General features: G+C 42.8%; 2 protein-coding genes and 1 long non-coding RNA gene across 3 annotated transcripts; 2 read left to right on the top strand and 1 right to left on the bottom strand.

Annotated features, from left to right (window-relative positions):
- Positions 1–2,229: 2,229 nt before the first annotated feature.
- On the bottom strand, positions 2,230–10,416 carry LOC138214295 (uncharacterized). The gene is made up of 3 exons (XR_011179621.1): positions 9,683–10,416; positions 4,721–4,767; positions 2,230–2,647 (listed from the first exon to the last, which is right to left on the bottom strand). It is a non-coding gene; the product is annotated as an uncharacterized lncRNA (long non-coding RNA).
- On the top strand, positions 5,275–9,068 carry LOC138214294 (elongation factor 1-alpha-like). Its single transcript, XM_069175782.1, is given in 9 exon segments — positions 5,275–5,382; positions 6,314–6,468; positions 6,941–7,120; positions 7,230–7,526; positions 7,626–7,776; positions 7,862–7,941; positions 7,943–8,119; positions 8,219–8,453; positions 8,593–9,068. Coding segments are annotated over 8 exon segments (1,386 nt in total). The 5' UTR covers positions 5,275–5,382; positions 6,314–6,324; the 3' UTR covers positions 8,715–9,068.
- On the top strand, positions 9,308–16,724 carry eef1a1l2 (eukaryotic translation elongation factor 1 alpha 1, like 2). Its single transcript, XM_069175780.1, has 8 exons — positions 9,308–9,417; positions 10,560–10,712; positions 11,526–11,705; positions 11,796–12,092; positions 12,212–12,362; positions 13,655–13,911; positions 14,786–15,020; positions 16,339–16,724. Exons 2-8 carry the CDS (start codon positions 10,569–10,571, stop codon positions 16,461–16,463), a joined length of 1,389 nt encoding a protein of 462 aa, XP_069031881.1. The 5' UTR covers positions 9,308–9,417; positions 10,560–10,568; the 3' UTR covers positions 16,464–16,724.
- The last annotated feature ends 141 nt before the right edge of the window (positions 16,725–16,865 follow it).

The raw sequence follows: 16,865 nt of genomic DNA, 5'->3' as shown, positions 1-16,865 counted from the left end.
ACACCGTGTGGTGGTAAAACCTGGACCAAGTTTGTTCAGAGGGTGTTCCGCTCCGTGCAGGACGCACTTGGATCTGGCGTCAGACTTTTGAGGAATGACCCGGATGTAAATAGAAAAAAGTCGGGTGACGTAGTCGGTGGTGCAACGGAAATGGTTGTCATCCCCCATTCGTGTTATTCACATGTCCCTCTTGCCCTTTTATTGCTATTAACCGGCTAATTTACGCAACGATAATTCTTTTTTTTTTTCTCAATATAAGACTAGTGCTTTGGCTGCATCGTCTTTATTTCATCGGCAGTTTTAATCGAGCATTTATTGTAAAACCGAAGGCTTTTATAGCTACCGAGATGATTAGCTTATGCTATATTAGCACAATAAACAATGGAACAGCTGTTTTTTGTTTTTTTTTTTGTTTTTTTTTTTATGCACCGTGTTAAACTATGACATAACTCATTTCTAATGGATGTCTGATGCAGTTTTCAAGTATTCGCAACATGCATGTAAATTATTCAAACGCAGCCTTTGTGCTGCACGTTGCAACAAAACCTGCCCCCTATATATATATATTTCACTGTATGCATGTTCACCTTCAACAGAAATGGTTGATTTTACAGTTTCATATGTCTAAATTCAGGATTATATGAATACTTCAAGTGAGATTGCTGCATGTTCATGTCATTATAAAACAAAACGGGCTGCAAAAGAGAAGTTTTGCTAAACCAGGATTATTGGTCATTTGGGTTTTTACCTGAGACATTGATTATGTCTAATGTCAAATTTGATCAGCGATATTGTTATTATTTTTATTCCTTTTCCTTTACGTCCGCCATAAAAATATTGCTCTTCCAACACTGCTAAAACAAAGCTCGTAGTGAAGTGAAAGTGTCTTCTTTAAAATAAAAACTTGGGTGCTTCACTTAAGTATTATAATGTTATACGGAAAACCAGGATAGTGCTACCAGATTTGAAATGTTGTCACCTTCGATACAAATATGATGTTTAAGTTGTGCAGAGGTCTTTCGACTGTGTCCATTAAATAAGACTCATAATAACACTATCAGCAGATGGTAACAGACACTATATTCATTGACAGAAATGATGTCGTTTATTTCTTTCGTCTAACATTGATTCAAAATGTTCCAAGTCCAGTCCAAACATATGGACACAAAAAGAGAAAGGCATTGAAAGCTTTAGCTTATCGAGCTTGAGGGCTGTGATATGCATGTGATGAACACTTCTCCGCCTTAACACCAAAGGTGTGAAAACAAATGGGCTGGACACCAAAGTGTGAACGGGAGCGTTTTGCAAGACTGAAGCGGCCATGGGACATGGGTGTGTTGCTCCTTGTGATTTATTTGTATTTAACTGTTTCCCCCCCTCATGGCTTAGACTGCATTTGCATACAGTGTGCTGACATTGTGATTCAAATAGGGCCACCCTTAAACTCTGCCTGTGTGCACATGAATGCCAATGACGTGGGATTTTCTGAATGTTGGCAGTGTTTAATAGTCAAGTCATTTTTCTTTCTGCACCCACTCAGACAGTCGTGTGTCTCGAAGCTGGCAGACGAGGACGACTCTAATGTACCAGAACTCAGTTGATGCTGCTGCCCACTTCACTGCGATTTAAGCTGCAAACTGTCATGCTTTTAAATCAATAAATTACTTGTATATTTTCTGTAAATGAGGTAAGATATCGTGTCTAATTTTATCTATTCACACGACACCAAATTGCCATAAGTATGTGGACACCTTTGGTCTGGAGGCTGCAGCAGACAGTAGTGCCTTAAGATGAGAGCTTCACAACCGTTTTAATTAATGAACTCCACATTATAAAGGTAAAAACTATCCAGTGAACTAATCAATAAACTACAATCAAACAATGATTGGTATCTGATCTGTTGAATCTGATCCAATCAAGGTTAATCATGTTGCTATAGCCACAGGGGCCCCTTTTCTGCACTGAGTGCCTCTACTTTTAACACTTAAATGACATTTTCCTGATTAGATTTAAATGCTTTACTGATGTAACATTTCAAATGCAGAACTTTACTTGTAATACAGTATTTTTATAGTGTGGTATTTGTAGTTTGCTTAAGTAAAGTGCTTGAATACTTCCTAATCACAAACAGTATGCACCAGTTACTGGGTGGTTTATACAAAAAACATTATAACATATGTAAATAATCATTTAAAATGAGGCTTCAAATACAAAAAACAGACAATAACATTTAAAAAAAATATAATATTTAATGTATAAAGTCAACCTAAAAAAAAACATACAAACAGAGTGAAACTGATGTTTTTGGTACTCAAGCCCTTTGAATTTAACATTAAAACACAACAATGAGACAAAATGTATGTAATGTTCAGGTGTCCACATACTTTTGGTCATGGTGTCGATCTGTCTGTCCATCTGTCCATCTATCGATCTGTACTAACAAATGTGTTTTTCTCCATCAGTGGTTGAATGTTCAGCTCTCCCGTTGCTATGACCACCACTCACACCCGATGACTCATCACTGACGTGCTGCCAGCGACTGACTGCCGGTCGGCCTGTTGAATCACATTCTCCCTTTCACCAACACACACACACACACTGAAAGAGTCATACTTCCCCCTCTCTGCTGAACTGTTGTAGTTGGTGCCTGAAATAAGAGCACAGCTGTTGTACTTTGCTCTGTTCAGTCATCATATCATGAACAGGTTGACAAAAACATAGACAGATTAATAGATACTTTATTGATCTCTCAAAAGGATTTGTTTTTGCTGGAGCAGCACGTGAAGGTACAGGGTAAAAGCAATAATAATGACAGTAAAAATATTCTAATAAGAAAAAAAAACCGTAAAAATGCACAGCATATAAAAATATAATAGAATAATATCATATTAATGATGAAGGACAGAGCAGTCATTAGTCAACAGCAGTCTATTATCTCAAATCCGGGGGCAAAGGTTGGCGAGATCTTGATATGCCAAGTTTCATGTTGACCATGAAAGTATTCCCCGTCGCTGGGTCTTGTGTTTGCCAGCCGGAGACGGAGCTGAAGCCGTCAAGTCAAGTGCTCGTGTGTCTGTGTCACCCTGAACACTGAGTCCACCCGGGAGTCCCTGCCAAGTTCCTTTGCTCCACCTTTCGTCAGCAGGAAAACTCCCTTTGGCTCCTCTTTACTAAATCGCTGTCGTACAGATATTAAACAAACCTACGTTCTCTCAGTGGTTTTATCTGTTTTTATTGCTACTGTGATTCTCTATGTGAATTTTTAATGACAGCATATATATATTTTTTATGTTAGAAAAACAACGCACTAATCTTAAATGTACGTTTTCTTTAATGCAACTAATTAGAAATAACTTTCAGATTAGGAGGCTGTACATGTCAGGAGTCACTTTGTTTTAGCTGTTCAGTAACCTGGGCAACCTAGTTTGATAGCCGTGGAGAAAAATGTGAGTATTTGTATTTGTTACTGTTGTCTTTTATTCTATTACATTAAATAAACTTATATTGTAGTTCAATACAGATTTTCTAATAAGTGAGCTAACAGAGCAACAGAAGCACATTTAGTGCTCATTTAAGGCTAAAAAAAAAGCAGCCTGCTTCATCTGTTGTTGGCAGAAAGTTAATTGCTAATGTTTTCTTTTCAACTGTCACCAGATGTGTTTCAGATATTAACTGTTATAACATTCTTATCTGCAGTTGATTTCTGAGAAATTATGTCAAAATTTTGACACAAACTTCAGCTTTTTCTTGTGGAACCAAATACCTTTGTTTGAGGGCCCCATTTGGCCCTCGGGCCACTATTTGCCCACCACTGTTTTTTTTTTAATTTTTTTTTTCTATTTGTGTCACTCCGATGAACCAAGCATAAAGACGCCATGTGAGACACTCCCAGATGATACTGGAGAATGTGACCGGGACAGGTGTGAACCAATTACCTGTCGGCTTCAGACCACGTCTCGAAGTCTCTACTACTGAATAGAAGTGACTCAACCTCGTGAAGACATTTAAAAAAAAAAACTATTAGTTGAATAACTTTTGGCGTGGCTCCTCAGGTACTCTATATCTTTAATACCTGCCTTGTCTGACGGGTTATGAAACACGGAGGAACCTGTTTGTCTTCTTACAAGATCCTAGTTTGTAGTAACCCGCCGCCGCCGCCGCCGCCTCCGCACTGAGTGAAGGCAGCAGCTGCCAAAGTCTAAGTGGCTGTCACCTGAACTGCAGAGAGAGCCGAGCAAGTAGTCAGTGTGTAGATGTGTGAGAGGACCAGGGGGATGCCAGCTGCGTCTATACTGGGCAACGTGCCACGCCGATGGAGGAAGAGGCAGAATCTGACCTCTTGACCCCCCCCTCGAGCAGCATCCTGATAACAAACAGGCCTATTTGTTTTTAGCCTTATATGCAGCAGATTTGGGTTGAAAATATGTCCATAGTGTGTGTAAATATTCCTAATTAATGACACACTTAAGCTACTTTATAGATGTGTTTCCAAGGAGAGGCAGAAATATCAAACAAGCCATCTTTTCGGTGGTTTCTAAACTGTATTTCCCACCATGTTTTCTGGCTTCTAAAACCACCTTCACCCCGAAAGCATGGCTTGTTAATTCAGTCAAAACACATCTGCCTCTGCGGTGGAGGCCACAGGAGAGGGGGCTTGGAGGTGTGGTATTGATTTTAAAACTTTTATTTCAATAAAAATATATAGTCAAAATCCAGTTACCTGTGTGCAGACGATCACCCGTGCGTGACGTTTAAGCTGCGATGCTCCTGCAAAACATAAAAATGAGTTAATTATAAATAGATCAAACTCCTCTTTTATGACATGAAGATATAATATTTTGTCGCACTGTGTAAGTTTTCTGTTTATAAAATTCACATCACTGACACACAAATGGCACTTAAATAGCAAGAATTGGGTTTAATTATCTCAAGTCATATTTTGACTTGTATTTTCCTGCCTGATAAAAAAAAAATAATACATTTAAAGATTGTATAATTGCTGGCAAGTCAAAACTGAGTTCCTATCATGAATACAAGTTGAGGAAGTCTTGGAGTTGTTTGTTGTTGTTGTTGTTTTGTCTGTAAAACTGTAAACATTTCCCGTCACGATTGCGGCGTCTCTGCGGGTTTATTTGCGTTTGTTTTCAGCGCTGAGCTGAATTTCACATTCAGACATCATGCATGTTCGAGGCGCTTCATCCGGCTGCGTGCTGACGTTTTTTGCAGGAATGTGTGTGATTTGCGGGGTTTGCACCGGGGAGGGCGACGGACAGCCAGGCCGCCTCCCATTTGGTATAAAACCTCCCAGTCCGGGCCCCGTCTTCCTCTTTCTGTTACCTGGCGAGGGGCAGCAGCTTTGGCCGTGAAAACCCAGAAACACCGGTAAGTTAAAGCTTTGATTCATCAGCCTCGCCGACAGCCTCCCTCGCGTGTTCCAGCTGGTTTATTTGCGGGTTTAATACGTTTTAGTTGTCGTGGTTATGTCGTCGTTTCCTTCGTTTTCTTTTGTTTCTTTTCTTTAAATCCAGAACTTTTGCTTTTTTCGGTTATGTAACTTGACAGTAACCTGTGGATTTACAAAAAAAAAAAAAAAGAAAAAGAAGGAATTACTCAAGATTTAACGGGTAGTTGTGACTTACGCTTTGCCGACTTGATTTGATGTGTACTGTTTGTGTGTAGCTGAGTTTTAGCGACGTTATATTTAACTTTTTTTTTTTTTTTTTACAACAAAAGAGGGAGGAGAAAATGTGGGGGAAAAAGGAACAAAGAAGTGGTTTTGCGAAAGCGGAGATACGAGGATGCTTGAATGGCATTTCTTTTCTTTACTCCCGTGAAACAACAGCACGCATTTCCAGCGACAGGTGTTGGCGAGTCTGGACGAAATAGCTCCTGAATATTTGGTGATCTTTGTAACTTTATCCGACGTGGCCCACGGAGGAACACGTGTCCCCGCTGGCCCATGGCCGAGTGAGGCCTAGCAGCCGCCGCCTGGCGAGCGGCTCAAAACACCGCCGAGAGGCGATAAAAAAAGGGGGTTTAATAAAGAGTCCTGACTGGAGTTAGTTTTTTAAATATGTGCTTCGGTTGTCTTTATTTTTAGGGCTTTTTTTTTTTTTTTTTTAATTGACTCGTGGTCGTATTGGTGTTGCAATTAAGCCGGGCCCAACATGTCACGGTTCAGTTTAAAAAAATAAAAAAAAAGGGACAAAAGAGAAGCCGCCTTTCTTATTAAAACCGGATTTTAAAAAATAATAAAGTGCTTTAACGATATAAACTAACGAATGGCGGGTTTTTTTTTTTTCCTCCCCCTCAGAAACTACAACAATGGGAAAGGAAAAGATCCACATCAACATCGTGGTCATTGGCCATGTCGACTCCGGCAAGTCCACCTCTACCGGCCACTTGATCTACAAGTGCGGGGGAATCGACAAGAGAACCATCGAGAAGTTCGAGAAGGAAGCCGCTGAGGTGAGCGGGTTATTTATTTTATATATACGGCTCTTTTTTTCTTTTTTGTCCTTATCTGTACAGCCGTTACAGTTGAGTCCAAGATGGCGGCGCCAGCGTGCCTTCTCTTGAGCTCAGCTGCCCGGCACGAGGGTGGAGGCAGCCGTGCGCGCGCACGCTGGGCGGGGCTAAACGCGGGCACCGCTGATGGTGACTGTGCACTTCAGTCGAGGCGCAGGCTGCTGTACAAAGAAGATATAGCTATATATACACATATATACATGCAATATCACAATTTAATCACTTTTAATAGCTAAAGCGATTTGTTAAATGGTGTATAATGGTTTTTAACTGAGCACTTAAGTTCTAGTTCAGACCCAAACATTGGTCAAGCAAAGCTTATATTAATGAATAATTTTTTTTTTTTTTTTTTTTGGGGGGGGGGGTGTGAGTAGCAAAACAATGACATTTGAACTTATTTGTTCCTCAATAGATGGGCAAGGGCTCCTTCAAGTACGCCTGGGTGCTGGACAAACTGAAGGCTGAGCGTGAGCGTGGTATCACCATCGATATCGCTCTGTGGAAGTTTGAGACCAGCAGGTACTACGTGACCATCATCGATGCGCCCGGACACAGGGACTTCATCAAGAACATGATCACCGGTACCTCGCAGGTAACCATCACGTATTAATTCCACAAGAAAGCTGTGACGGCCCTTCTGCCGTTTTGTATACGCCGGCGGACCCGAAATGTAAACGAGACGCATGTGATCTCCGTTTCAGGCCGACTGCGCCGTGCTGATCGTCGCTGCCGGCGTCGGCGAGTTCGAGGCCGGCATCTCCAAGAACGGCCAGACCCGCGAGCACGCCCTGCTGGCCTTCACCCTCGGTGTGAAGCAGCTCATCGTCGGAGTCAACAAGATGGACTCCACCGAGCCCCCTTACAGCCAGAAGCGTTTCGAGGAAATCTCCAAGGAAGTGAGCACCTACATCAAGAAGATCGGCTACAACCCCGCCACCGTCGCCTTCGTCCCCATCTCCGGATGGCATGGAGACAACATGCTGGAGCACAGCGAGAAGGTGAGTCGGGAGACGCTCGTGTAAGCTGCGGCAGATCGAACTCATCATTTTGATGATCACGACCACTAACTTGTTTCCCCGTCTTCCTCCTACCTCAAGATGGGCTGGTTCAAGGGATGGAAGATCGAGCGCAAGGAGGGCAACGCCAACGGCACCACACTGCTGGAGGCTCTGGATGCCATCAATCCCCCCGCACGCCCCACAGACAAAGCCCTGCGTCTGCCCCTGCAGGACGTCTACAAAATCGGCGGTAAGAACCGAGCGACAATTTACTGTCGGCCTAATAAATTAGGATACATTGGATGCGATTTGCTCAAATGGAATATTTCTCTCAGGTATCGGAACCGTACCCGTCGGCCGTGTTGAGACCGGCGTCCTGAAGCCCGGTATGCTCGTCACCTTCGCTCCCCCCCGCCCTGACCACCGAAGTCAAGTCCGTGGAGATGCACCACGAGTCTCTGCCCGAGGCCGTCCCCGGCGACAACGTCGGCTTCAACATCAAGAACGTGTCCGTCAAGGAAATCCGTCGTGGATACGTGGCCGGCGACAGCAAGAACGACCCACCCAAGGGCGCCGGTAGCTTCAACGCCCAGGTTAGTGACGTCAACGTTGGAAGACGACCACCGGCGCCTCCAGTAGTGTTTTGTTTTTGTTGTTGTTGTTAGATGTCTCACTTCTGAACGTGTCTGCAGGTCATCATCCTGAACCACCCCGGCCAGATCGGTCAGGGCTACGCCCCCGTGCTGGATTGCCACACCGCTCACATCGCCTGCAAGTTCAGCGAGCTCATCGAGAAGATCGACCGTCGTTCCGGCAAGAAGCTTGAGGATTGCCCCAAGTTCGTCAAGTCTGGAGACGCCGCCATTGTCAAGCTGATTCCACAGAAGCCCATGGTTGTGGAGGCCTTCTCCAGCTACCCCCCCCTCGGTAGGTTTGGTACCCAGAATCCCCAACGTGTACTTCAGAAATGCAGCAAAAATATATATATATATTTTTTTTTTGTATGTATAGTAACTCGACATCCGCTAACCTCCCTTTTTATTTTTATTTTTTTTTATTATCCCAGGTCGTTTCGCCGTGCGTGACATGAGGCAGACGGTGGCCGTCGGCGTCATCAAGAGCGTCGAGACCAAGGAAGTTAGCGGAAAGACAACCAAGTCTGCAGACAAGGTCGCGAAGAAGAAATGAATGGTCGTGCAGGACATCCAGCAACGAAATGTGTGCTGGCAGCAGCTGGCTACCCCTCCCCCAACATCTTCCTCCCACCCTGGGTCATCCTCTCCGAGGCACAGCTCTGTACTCAAGGACTGGCTTATGCTGATTAAAACCCATCGCAAAAGTTTTCGCAGGAAAAAAAAAAAAGAAAAGAACTCTGGCATTGTCGCTTACCTGAATCACATGACGATGCCTCTTCTCAGTTAAGTTTAAGTTGGAAATGGTTTAGAAGTGTGTTTCGATGTTAAAAAAAAGAAAAATGCCACATTTAATTGGAAAGAAAAAGCTGCTGGTAACTAATAAAATAAATGTCTTTGAAAAAATTGACACGGGCTTGTCCTCATCCTTTAGTGTTTGCAAGTTGGGTGTAGCTTTTTTTTTTTGTGACAGGCGAGCCTCTGTCTGGTGTTGCAGCTGTTTTTTTTTTTTTGTTTTTTTTTTTTTGACCATGCTATGTGTGTCCGGTGAGGCGCTTGTCATCCAATCGCCTCGATAGGAGTTATGCTGCACCAGCCAATAGCACCCCCTTATTTTATCCTGACACCAACAAGGAGCCCGCACAGCCCTCCCTCTCCTGCAGATCCGTATAAAAACTCGGGACGGATCACATTCTGTCCTTTTTTTTCTTCCCTCCGCTCAAAATCAGGGGACGTCTTTTGGTAGTTGCTGGGCACAGGTTGGTGAAATGTCATCTTTTAAAATGTCGTCTTTTTTTTTCTTTTTTTATTAGGGGGAAAATGCATGCACTGTCTGTCTGAGCCTCTGAGGAGGTTATTCATTGCAGGGAAAGGAAGAATCTGCCGTTAGTGGCCTCCGCCAGAAAAACACCATGAATTTGACTTGATCAGATGTTGCTTGGCTGTTAAAATTTCTTCTTTTTTTTTTTTTTTTAATATTTTTTTACATTTAAAATGTAAAATAAATCATGCTGGCTCACCTACCTTTCTCTTGGGCTCGCTTGTTCCGGGTCCAACACGGCTTTGTTTCACTAATAATGAATACTCCTGAATGTTTAAGACTCTAAACGGGGACAGATGCTGTGAACCTAGAATATAAAACGAGTTGCCAGATTGTTTCTGCCAGTCATGGTAGTCCTTTTCTGGAGTCGTGAACGCGCAGTTTCCTCCCCAATGCTGGCAGCGCGCTTTTTGCATTAGCTTTTGACAACATGGCGGCTCTGCGCTCCCGGCGCAACATGGAGGCGAGTAGCCGGTCTCCGTCCAGCACATGGCGCGTGACTCACCAGCGTCGCCTTCCGGTGGCGTGAACGAGCATCGAGAATGAGTTTTAACACAACGCAGCATTTTTTATTATTTTATTTTTTTTAATTATTGTATAACATCTATGTCCTTCTGAAGTCCATAAATGTTGAGATATATGTGAATATATATATATATATAATTTTTTTTTTTACAAATTGCTTCACGCGACAAAATGGGTTGTTAGGGAACGACAAGCCCGCTAACTGACAAGGTGAAGGTGCACCGTACTGCAGGTTTTATTTTCAGATTTAATTAGCGGCATAACGGGCTTTGCCAAGTGGTCGCGACTCGGCCGAGAGACGAATTGGAGCCAGACGCAGACACGTTTGGTTTAAAGTCAACATAATTACTCGACACGGCGGTTATAATTTGATTATACTTAACAGTCGTTTACGTCATCAAGAGCCATAATGGCCTCCACTGGCTCAACTCCCCCCTCCTCACCCCCCCCCCTCTCCCCCCCTCCCGCGCGCTTTAGCGACGACTGATTTAAAACTGAAATATGTATTTATAAGTTCACTGATATCTCTTCCCCTCCCGCGTTGTTTATAAACAGTAAATCGAAATGGGAAAGGAGAAAATCCACATCAACATCGTGGTCATCGGCCATGTCGACTCCGGCAAGTCCACCACCACCGGCCACCTGATCTACAAGTGCGGGGGAATCGACAAGAGAACCATCGAGAAGTTCGAGAAGGAGGCCGCCGAGGTGGGTGTCGGGGGCCGCCCGTGTTTTATGTCCAGGAAAAAAAACCGATGACAGAAGACATGGATGGAGGTCGTGTGTCATTTAAGGAGTGGGGAACGGGTGTGGTGGAGGTAGTAACAAGCCCGCTGACATTACTGGGTGAAAACCGCCACCTACTGTTAAAAAACAAGTATTGTCGTTTTATTTTTATTTTTTTTTTACTCTTGCACAAAATATTACTATTGAAGTCTCAAGTTTCTAACATACAAAATGGTTTAAAATTGAATGTCAGAAGTACAAAAGTGGTCTTAAAATACATAAGAAACTACTATTATGTCACCCACTATTGTTTAAGTATTAATGTTCATCCTGATGAAATGTCACAGGTACACATATTTTGTTTATTTGCTGGATAGATAAAAGAAATCAAATAAAGTGACTCAGAACCAATAAAAAAAAAATTAAAAAAAAACATTCATAAAAAACGAATTTAAATACCTTATAAGACTCAAAGTGTCTTAGGTGAGTCTACTTACTCTTAAATGTGATATTTCATCATCTAAATCTGGAATCTTGTCCAACTTTTCATGACTATTATAAAGTAAGAATATATGTTTATTTATATTTGTTGAATTAAACTTATTTGTTATTGTTATGAATCAAACAGTAATATTAAAATAGAATATACCCCAAACTCAGCTGAATCCAAGTGGAACTGAATTGCTGTTTTTTTTTTCCACTTTAAAGAGGCATGATTTAATTTAAACCATGTCTTTCTCACTGACTGTATTTTGTGCTTTATTTGTGTTGTTTAAATCACGTCCGGCTCAATAGATGGGCAAGGGCTCCTTCAAGTACGCCTGGGTGCTGGACAAACTGAAGGCTGAGCGTGAGCGTGGTATCACCATCGATATCGCTCTGTGGAAGTTTGAGACCAGCAGGTACTACGTGACCATCATCGATGCGCCCGGACACAGGGACTTCATCAAGAACATGATCACCGGTACCTCGCAGGTAACCATCACGTATTAATTCTGCTGTTTTCCGATCTCCTCACTTTATGCTACGAGTGCGTAGAAAACATGTAAATTCTCTCCGTTTCAGGCCGACTGCGCCGTGCTGATCGTCGCTGCCGGCGTCGGCGAGTTCGAGGCCGGCATCTCCAAGAACGGCCAGACCCGCGAGCACGCCCTGCTGGCCTACACTCTGGGTGTGAAGCAGCTCATCGTCGGCGTCAACAAGATGGACTCCACCGAGCCCCCTTACAGCCAGAAGCGTTTCGAGGAAATCACCAAGGAAGTGAGCACCTACATCAAGAAGATCGGCTACAACCCCGCCACCGTCGCCTTCGTCCCCATCTCCGGATGGCATGGAGACAACATGCTGGAGGCCAGCGAGAAGGTGAGTCGGGAGACGCTCGTGTAAGCTGCGGCAGATCGAACTCATCATCATCATCATTTTGATGATCACAAACAATCCTTTCTTTCACTAACCCGTCTACTGTCTGTCTTCTACTTCAGATGGGCTGGTTCAAGGGATGGAAGATCGAGCGTAAGGAGGGTGGAGCCACAGGCGTCACCCTGCTGGAGGCTCTGGACTCCATCCTGCCGCCCTCCCGCCCCACCGACAAGGCCCTGCGTCTGCCCCTGCAGGACGTCTACAAAATTGGCGGTAAGCAGAGTCTTCCTCTTTCTACTTTCTTCACGTCTGACAAACACGAAATGGAAAAATGAGCCACGTACTTTTACAAATATTTCATACAGACAGTCTTACTCGTTTGGGCGTAATATGGATTAATTGAATAATGTGAGGTCAAAGGCTGCAGCAGCAGCACAGAGCAGAGAGGATGCATCACTTTCTCCTGTGAAGACAAAAGTAAAACTATTTTCATTAACCAATGATTGGATTTTAAGTCTTGAATGAGAATATTCTCATGTCGGACGAGCTAATGAAAATTAATTTTGAGTCACAATGATAATCCAACTACCGTAGCTCTACTTTATTTCCAGTGTTTATTCATGTTTTATGAATAAATTGATAAGAGCCCGAGTTAGTGGATGTAAAGGTGGCCACATTAAACTAAACATCAGAATCAGAACCAGCTTTATTGGCCGGGTTTGTTTACACATACAAGGAATTTGACTCCGGTTTTAACTTCTTTCTCAACGTGCAGAAACAAAAACAGACATAAATAGACTTGTATAACATAAATAGACATATATACAGCTGGGAAACATTTATACATATATACATGGTCTGAAGGATATTCACAACATATCAAAATCAAACCACACAAGTGGAGCTGCTCACCTGAGAGTTTGTGTTTCATGTTTCATGCTATAAATGAGCCTGTGACAGTAAATACTGAGAATAAACACGGTGACCGTCATATTTTACACACAAATGATCAAACTTCCAGAGGTGTCTGGTGTCCGGTTTCTGATGTGAACAGAAATACAACCCGGTGCCATTTTTCTAAGATTGTGTTGCACATTCACTGAAGAAGTCTCCATCTACTGCTGTGACCCAAGTAGATGCAGCATTTGTTGTGCTTATTTTCTGTTGCATCAACCTGGGTGGATTTGCTGTTGAGAAGTTTTTAGAAGTGTTTACTGAAGACCTTTTTTTTATTATTATTTATTCTGTAATTTACAGTTTTGATTAAGCGCAAGTAAAAATGTCATTTTTTTTGCTGTTTTCCCATCTGACTGGCTTGCTGAAAGGGGACACAACACTTCCTGTATTTCAAAGTTCTCTCAACTCTCTTCTCATAAGATCCTGTTGTAGATGATTTTGGCCTCACAGCTGTTAATGACTCAATTTGGGAGTTTTTCTGGCAGAATTTTTTCTTTTTCTTTTTAAAGCTGCAGGATTTAAAGTGTTTGTTTGAAAGAATTGCATTCTTGTGTCCAGAACAGCAGTAAACCGAAGATCGTACTCACGACCAACATTTTGCCTCCCAGGTATCGGAACCGTACCCGTCGGCCGTGTTGAGACCGGCGTCCTGAAGCCCGGTATGGTCGTCACCTTCGCTCCCCCCAACCTGACCACTGAGGTCAAGTCCGTGGAGATGCACCACGAGTCTCTGCCCGAAGCTCTGCCCGGCGACAACGTCGGCTTCAACATCAAGAACGTGTCCGTCAAGGAAATCCGTCGCGGAAACGTGGCCGGCGACAGCAAGAACGACCCACCCATGGCCGCTGACAACTTCACCGCCCAGGTGAGCGTCAGAGACGAGTGGAGAGCACAGATAGTTTTATATTTAGATACTAAACATGCACTCATTTCCACTCCATAAAGTAGATACAGATAAATTCACAACAAACTGTTATATTCTTTCATAATTTCTCAAAGAATAATTCTGTATACTATCAGCCAGTAAGTAAACTAATTCAAACGACAGGAAATAGGAAATACAAATTCCACCCAAGGAACAGTTCTCGCCACAATTTTAATTGTTGGTATTCAACTTTTCTATCAAATGAAACTATCTCCAGTTAAAAAAAAGAACTCAAGCAAACTCCCCTGAAGAAGACTCTGAGATGCAGTTGAAAGCTCTGGAAAAAGCTCATATGTGGACTTTGAGTTTGGATTTTTTTTTTGGTCAAAAATGAGTTCTGACCAACCAAAAAGTACAACACCTTCGCCAACATATCGTTCCCTGTCACAGAGAGAAGGAAAGTAGGAAACATCCCACCAGAAATTAGACAATAAGGCTACAAGAACATGGTTGTAGTTACACCTCAGAGAGCCGACACAAAAAAACTAATGTTTGAAAGAAGTGTTTGACAACATTTAAAGTCAGAATATCTCTGCTTCAGTTTCTCAAATCTCTCGTGAGTCCCTCAAACGTGAGAACGTACTTTGTTAAATTAAATAACTGTCTAACTTCAGGCCAAGAAGTAAGTGCTTCTTGCCAGAAATATCAACACAGGATACCTGAATGTCACAGTTTGTTTCAAGGTGGTTGTTTTTTTTTTTTGCCTTCATATGACAGTAAAAACGCGGCGAGAGCGGCGTGACTTGCATCAAAGATCAATCAGGCACGAAGCAGCGACTGCATGCGAATATGTAACCCACTCCTCTCCATGCAGGTCATCATCCTGAACCACCCCGGCCAGATCTCCCAGGGTTACGCGCCCGTGCTCGACTGCCACACCGCTCACATCGCCTGCAAGTTCAGCGAGCTCAAGGAGAAGATCGACCGTCGTTCCGGCAAGAAGCTGGAGGACAACCCCAAGGCCCTGAAGTCCGGAGACGCCGCCATCATCACCATGGTGCCTGGAAAACCCATGTGTGTCGAGAGCTTCTCCCAGTATCCCCCTCTGGGTGAGTACAAAGGAAAAAAAAAAAAAACGCCGCTTGTTTGTGTCGGTGAATGAATTTAAACCTACAGTACGAAATGTTTCACCTTCATTCTTCAGGCAGACACATGACTCACATGGATTTAATTATAATGCGGCTGCTTGCTCAGATGTTCATCATCGTAACGTTTTTGTTTTTGACCTGTTGAACCAACGAATTATATTATTGCAGCTTTTTAATCTCATGTCATGTAGCTAGCGTGATTTATCTTTTGAATGTTTTATCGACAAAGATCTGCAGGCGCAGCAAATTTCTCTTAATTTGCTAATGTTTATTTAATTTATGATACAAATAAATAATAATAATAAACTTTATTTATATAGCACCTTTCATACAAGAAATGCAGCTCAAGGTGCTTCACAGAAAGAAATTTACATGCAGTGTTTCACATAAAATACTTTAAATAAAACATTTAAAATAAAGAAAATAAATTCGATGAAACAGATAAAAAGTATAAGAAACACACAAATAAAGAAGAAAAACATGATTTTTTTTCCCAATAATTTAATCAACTCATGAATTTTAAATACAGTTCATGCTAAAAAATTAACATTAAAAAATGATGACAATCAAACTAATTAATTTTGTTTTATTTCTGCGTATTTATTTTTTTAAGTTATTTGATGTAATCACTCTTCACCAGTTTATCTGTTAATGTAAAGATGGATATTTGGGGATATTAACACTATTTTATTGACAGTGTTTTTTTTCGATGTGTTGTGTTTGTTTCAGCTCTGTGATAAATGAACTTTATTTTATTTTTTTTACTCCTGCTTCTATGTATTTCAATCCGGAGAGACTCAGTCTGAGTGAATGAATTCAAGATTTTATTGCCATGTGTAATGTGAGGGATGTGAGAGTCTTTAACGTTAGACCCGGCTGTGATGTCATCATATTTAAAGGGGGGTGAGGCGGTGTGTCGTACAGGAAACTTAACAACCAATAACTTTACGCGTTAGATAGTTAGTAAGAACTCAACAATTCTCACATGAGCGACAGCTGGAAGGAAAAAAACCTCCCTTTTAACAGGAAGAGACCTCAGAGATACCCAGACTTAGAGGCGGCCGTCTTTCTTAACTGCCTGGGTTGAGGAACGAACAGCATTTGGTAGGTTGGTGGTGCCGATAATCACAGCCTTGGATGTGGAGAGGAGAAAAAGTGATTCTGATGAGCTCGACCTGGGACCTGGATACGAAGACTGCAGGTGGATGAAGAGCTTTTTGTCGAAAGCCTCGCTCTGAACCCTCCCGTGTCTCTTTTCTCGCCCGTCTCCTCCTCTCAGGTCGCTTCGCCGTGCGCGACATGAGGCAGACCGTCGCCGTCGGCGTCATCAAGTCCGTGGACAAGAAGCTCGCCAGCGGCGGAAAGGTCACCAAGTCCGCACAGAAGGCCGACAAGAAGAAATGAATCCTCATGCAGGACGTCCAACCAAAAGTCCCGTCTCAGCAGCAGCAGCAGCGCGCCGCCCCGTCCCCTCCCCCGCCCCCCCCGCCCCCCAGCGCCGTCTTCTCTGAGGCACAGCTCTCTACTCAAGGACTGGCTAATGCTGATCAATACTCATCGGAAGAGTTTCCGCAGGAAAGGAAGGTTTGTGCCTTCGAGGGGAAACTGAGATCACAATTAAGTTGAAATCAAATAAAATAAAAATCTTAAACATTGCCAAATCAAGACGTTTCTTTTGTGTTTATTAAAGTGTGGCCGCAGTGTGGCAGCAGCTGATCGATGAAGTTTAAATATGATAATTATTTATTCGATTAGTCCGTCGTCGTTTCACGTAAACCTGGAAATAAATCAGCGTTTAAAAACAAA

Source organism: Embiotoca jacksoni, unplaced genomic scaffold (assembly GCF_022577435.1).
Source record: "Embiotoca jacksoni isolate LCO1_2020_lvr unplaced genomic scaffold, fEmbJac1.0.p SCAF_7, whole genome shotgun sequence".
NCBI classification, from domain to species: Eukaryota; Metazoa; Chordata; class Actinopteri; family Embiotocidae; genus Embiotoca; species Embiotoca jacksoni.
This window is presented reverse-complemented; position numbering and strand designations above follow the sequence as displayed.

Excerpts from the sequence above, each read along its gene's own strand:
- eef1a1l2 (XM_069175780.1), top strand. The coding sequence starts at position 10,569 with ATGGGAAAGGAGAAAATCCACATCAACATCGTGGTCATCGGCCATGTC. Across the intron at positions 10,713-11,525 it reads TCGAGAAGGAGGCCGCCGAG|ATGGGCAAGGGCTCCTTCAA; the intron begins GTGGGTGTCGGG and ends CCGGCTCAATAG. Across the intron at positions 12,093-12,211 it reads TGCTGGAGGCCAGCGAGAAG|ATGGGCTGGTTCAAGGGATG; the intron begins GTGAGTCGGGAG and ends CTTCTACTTCAG.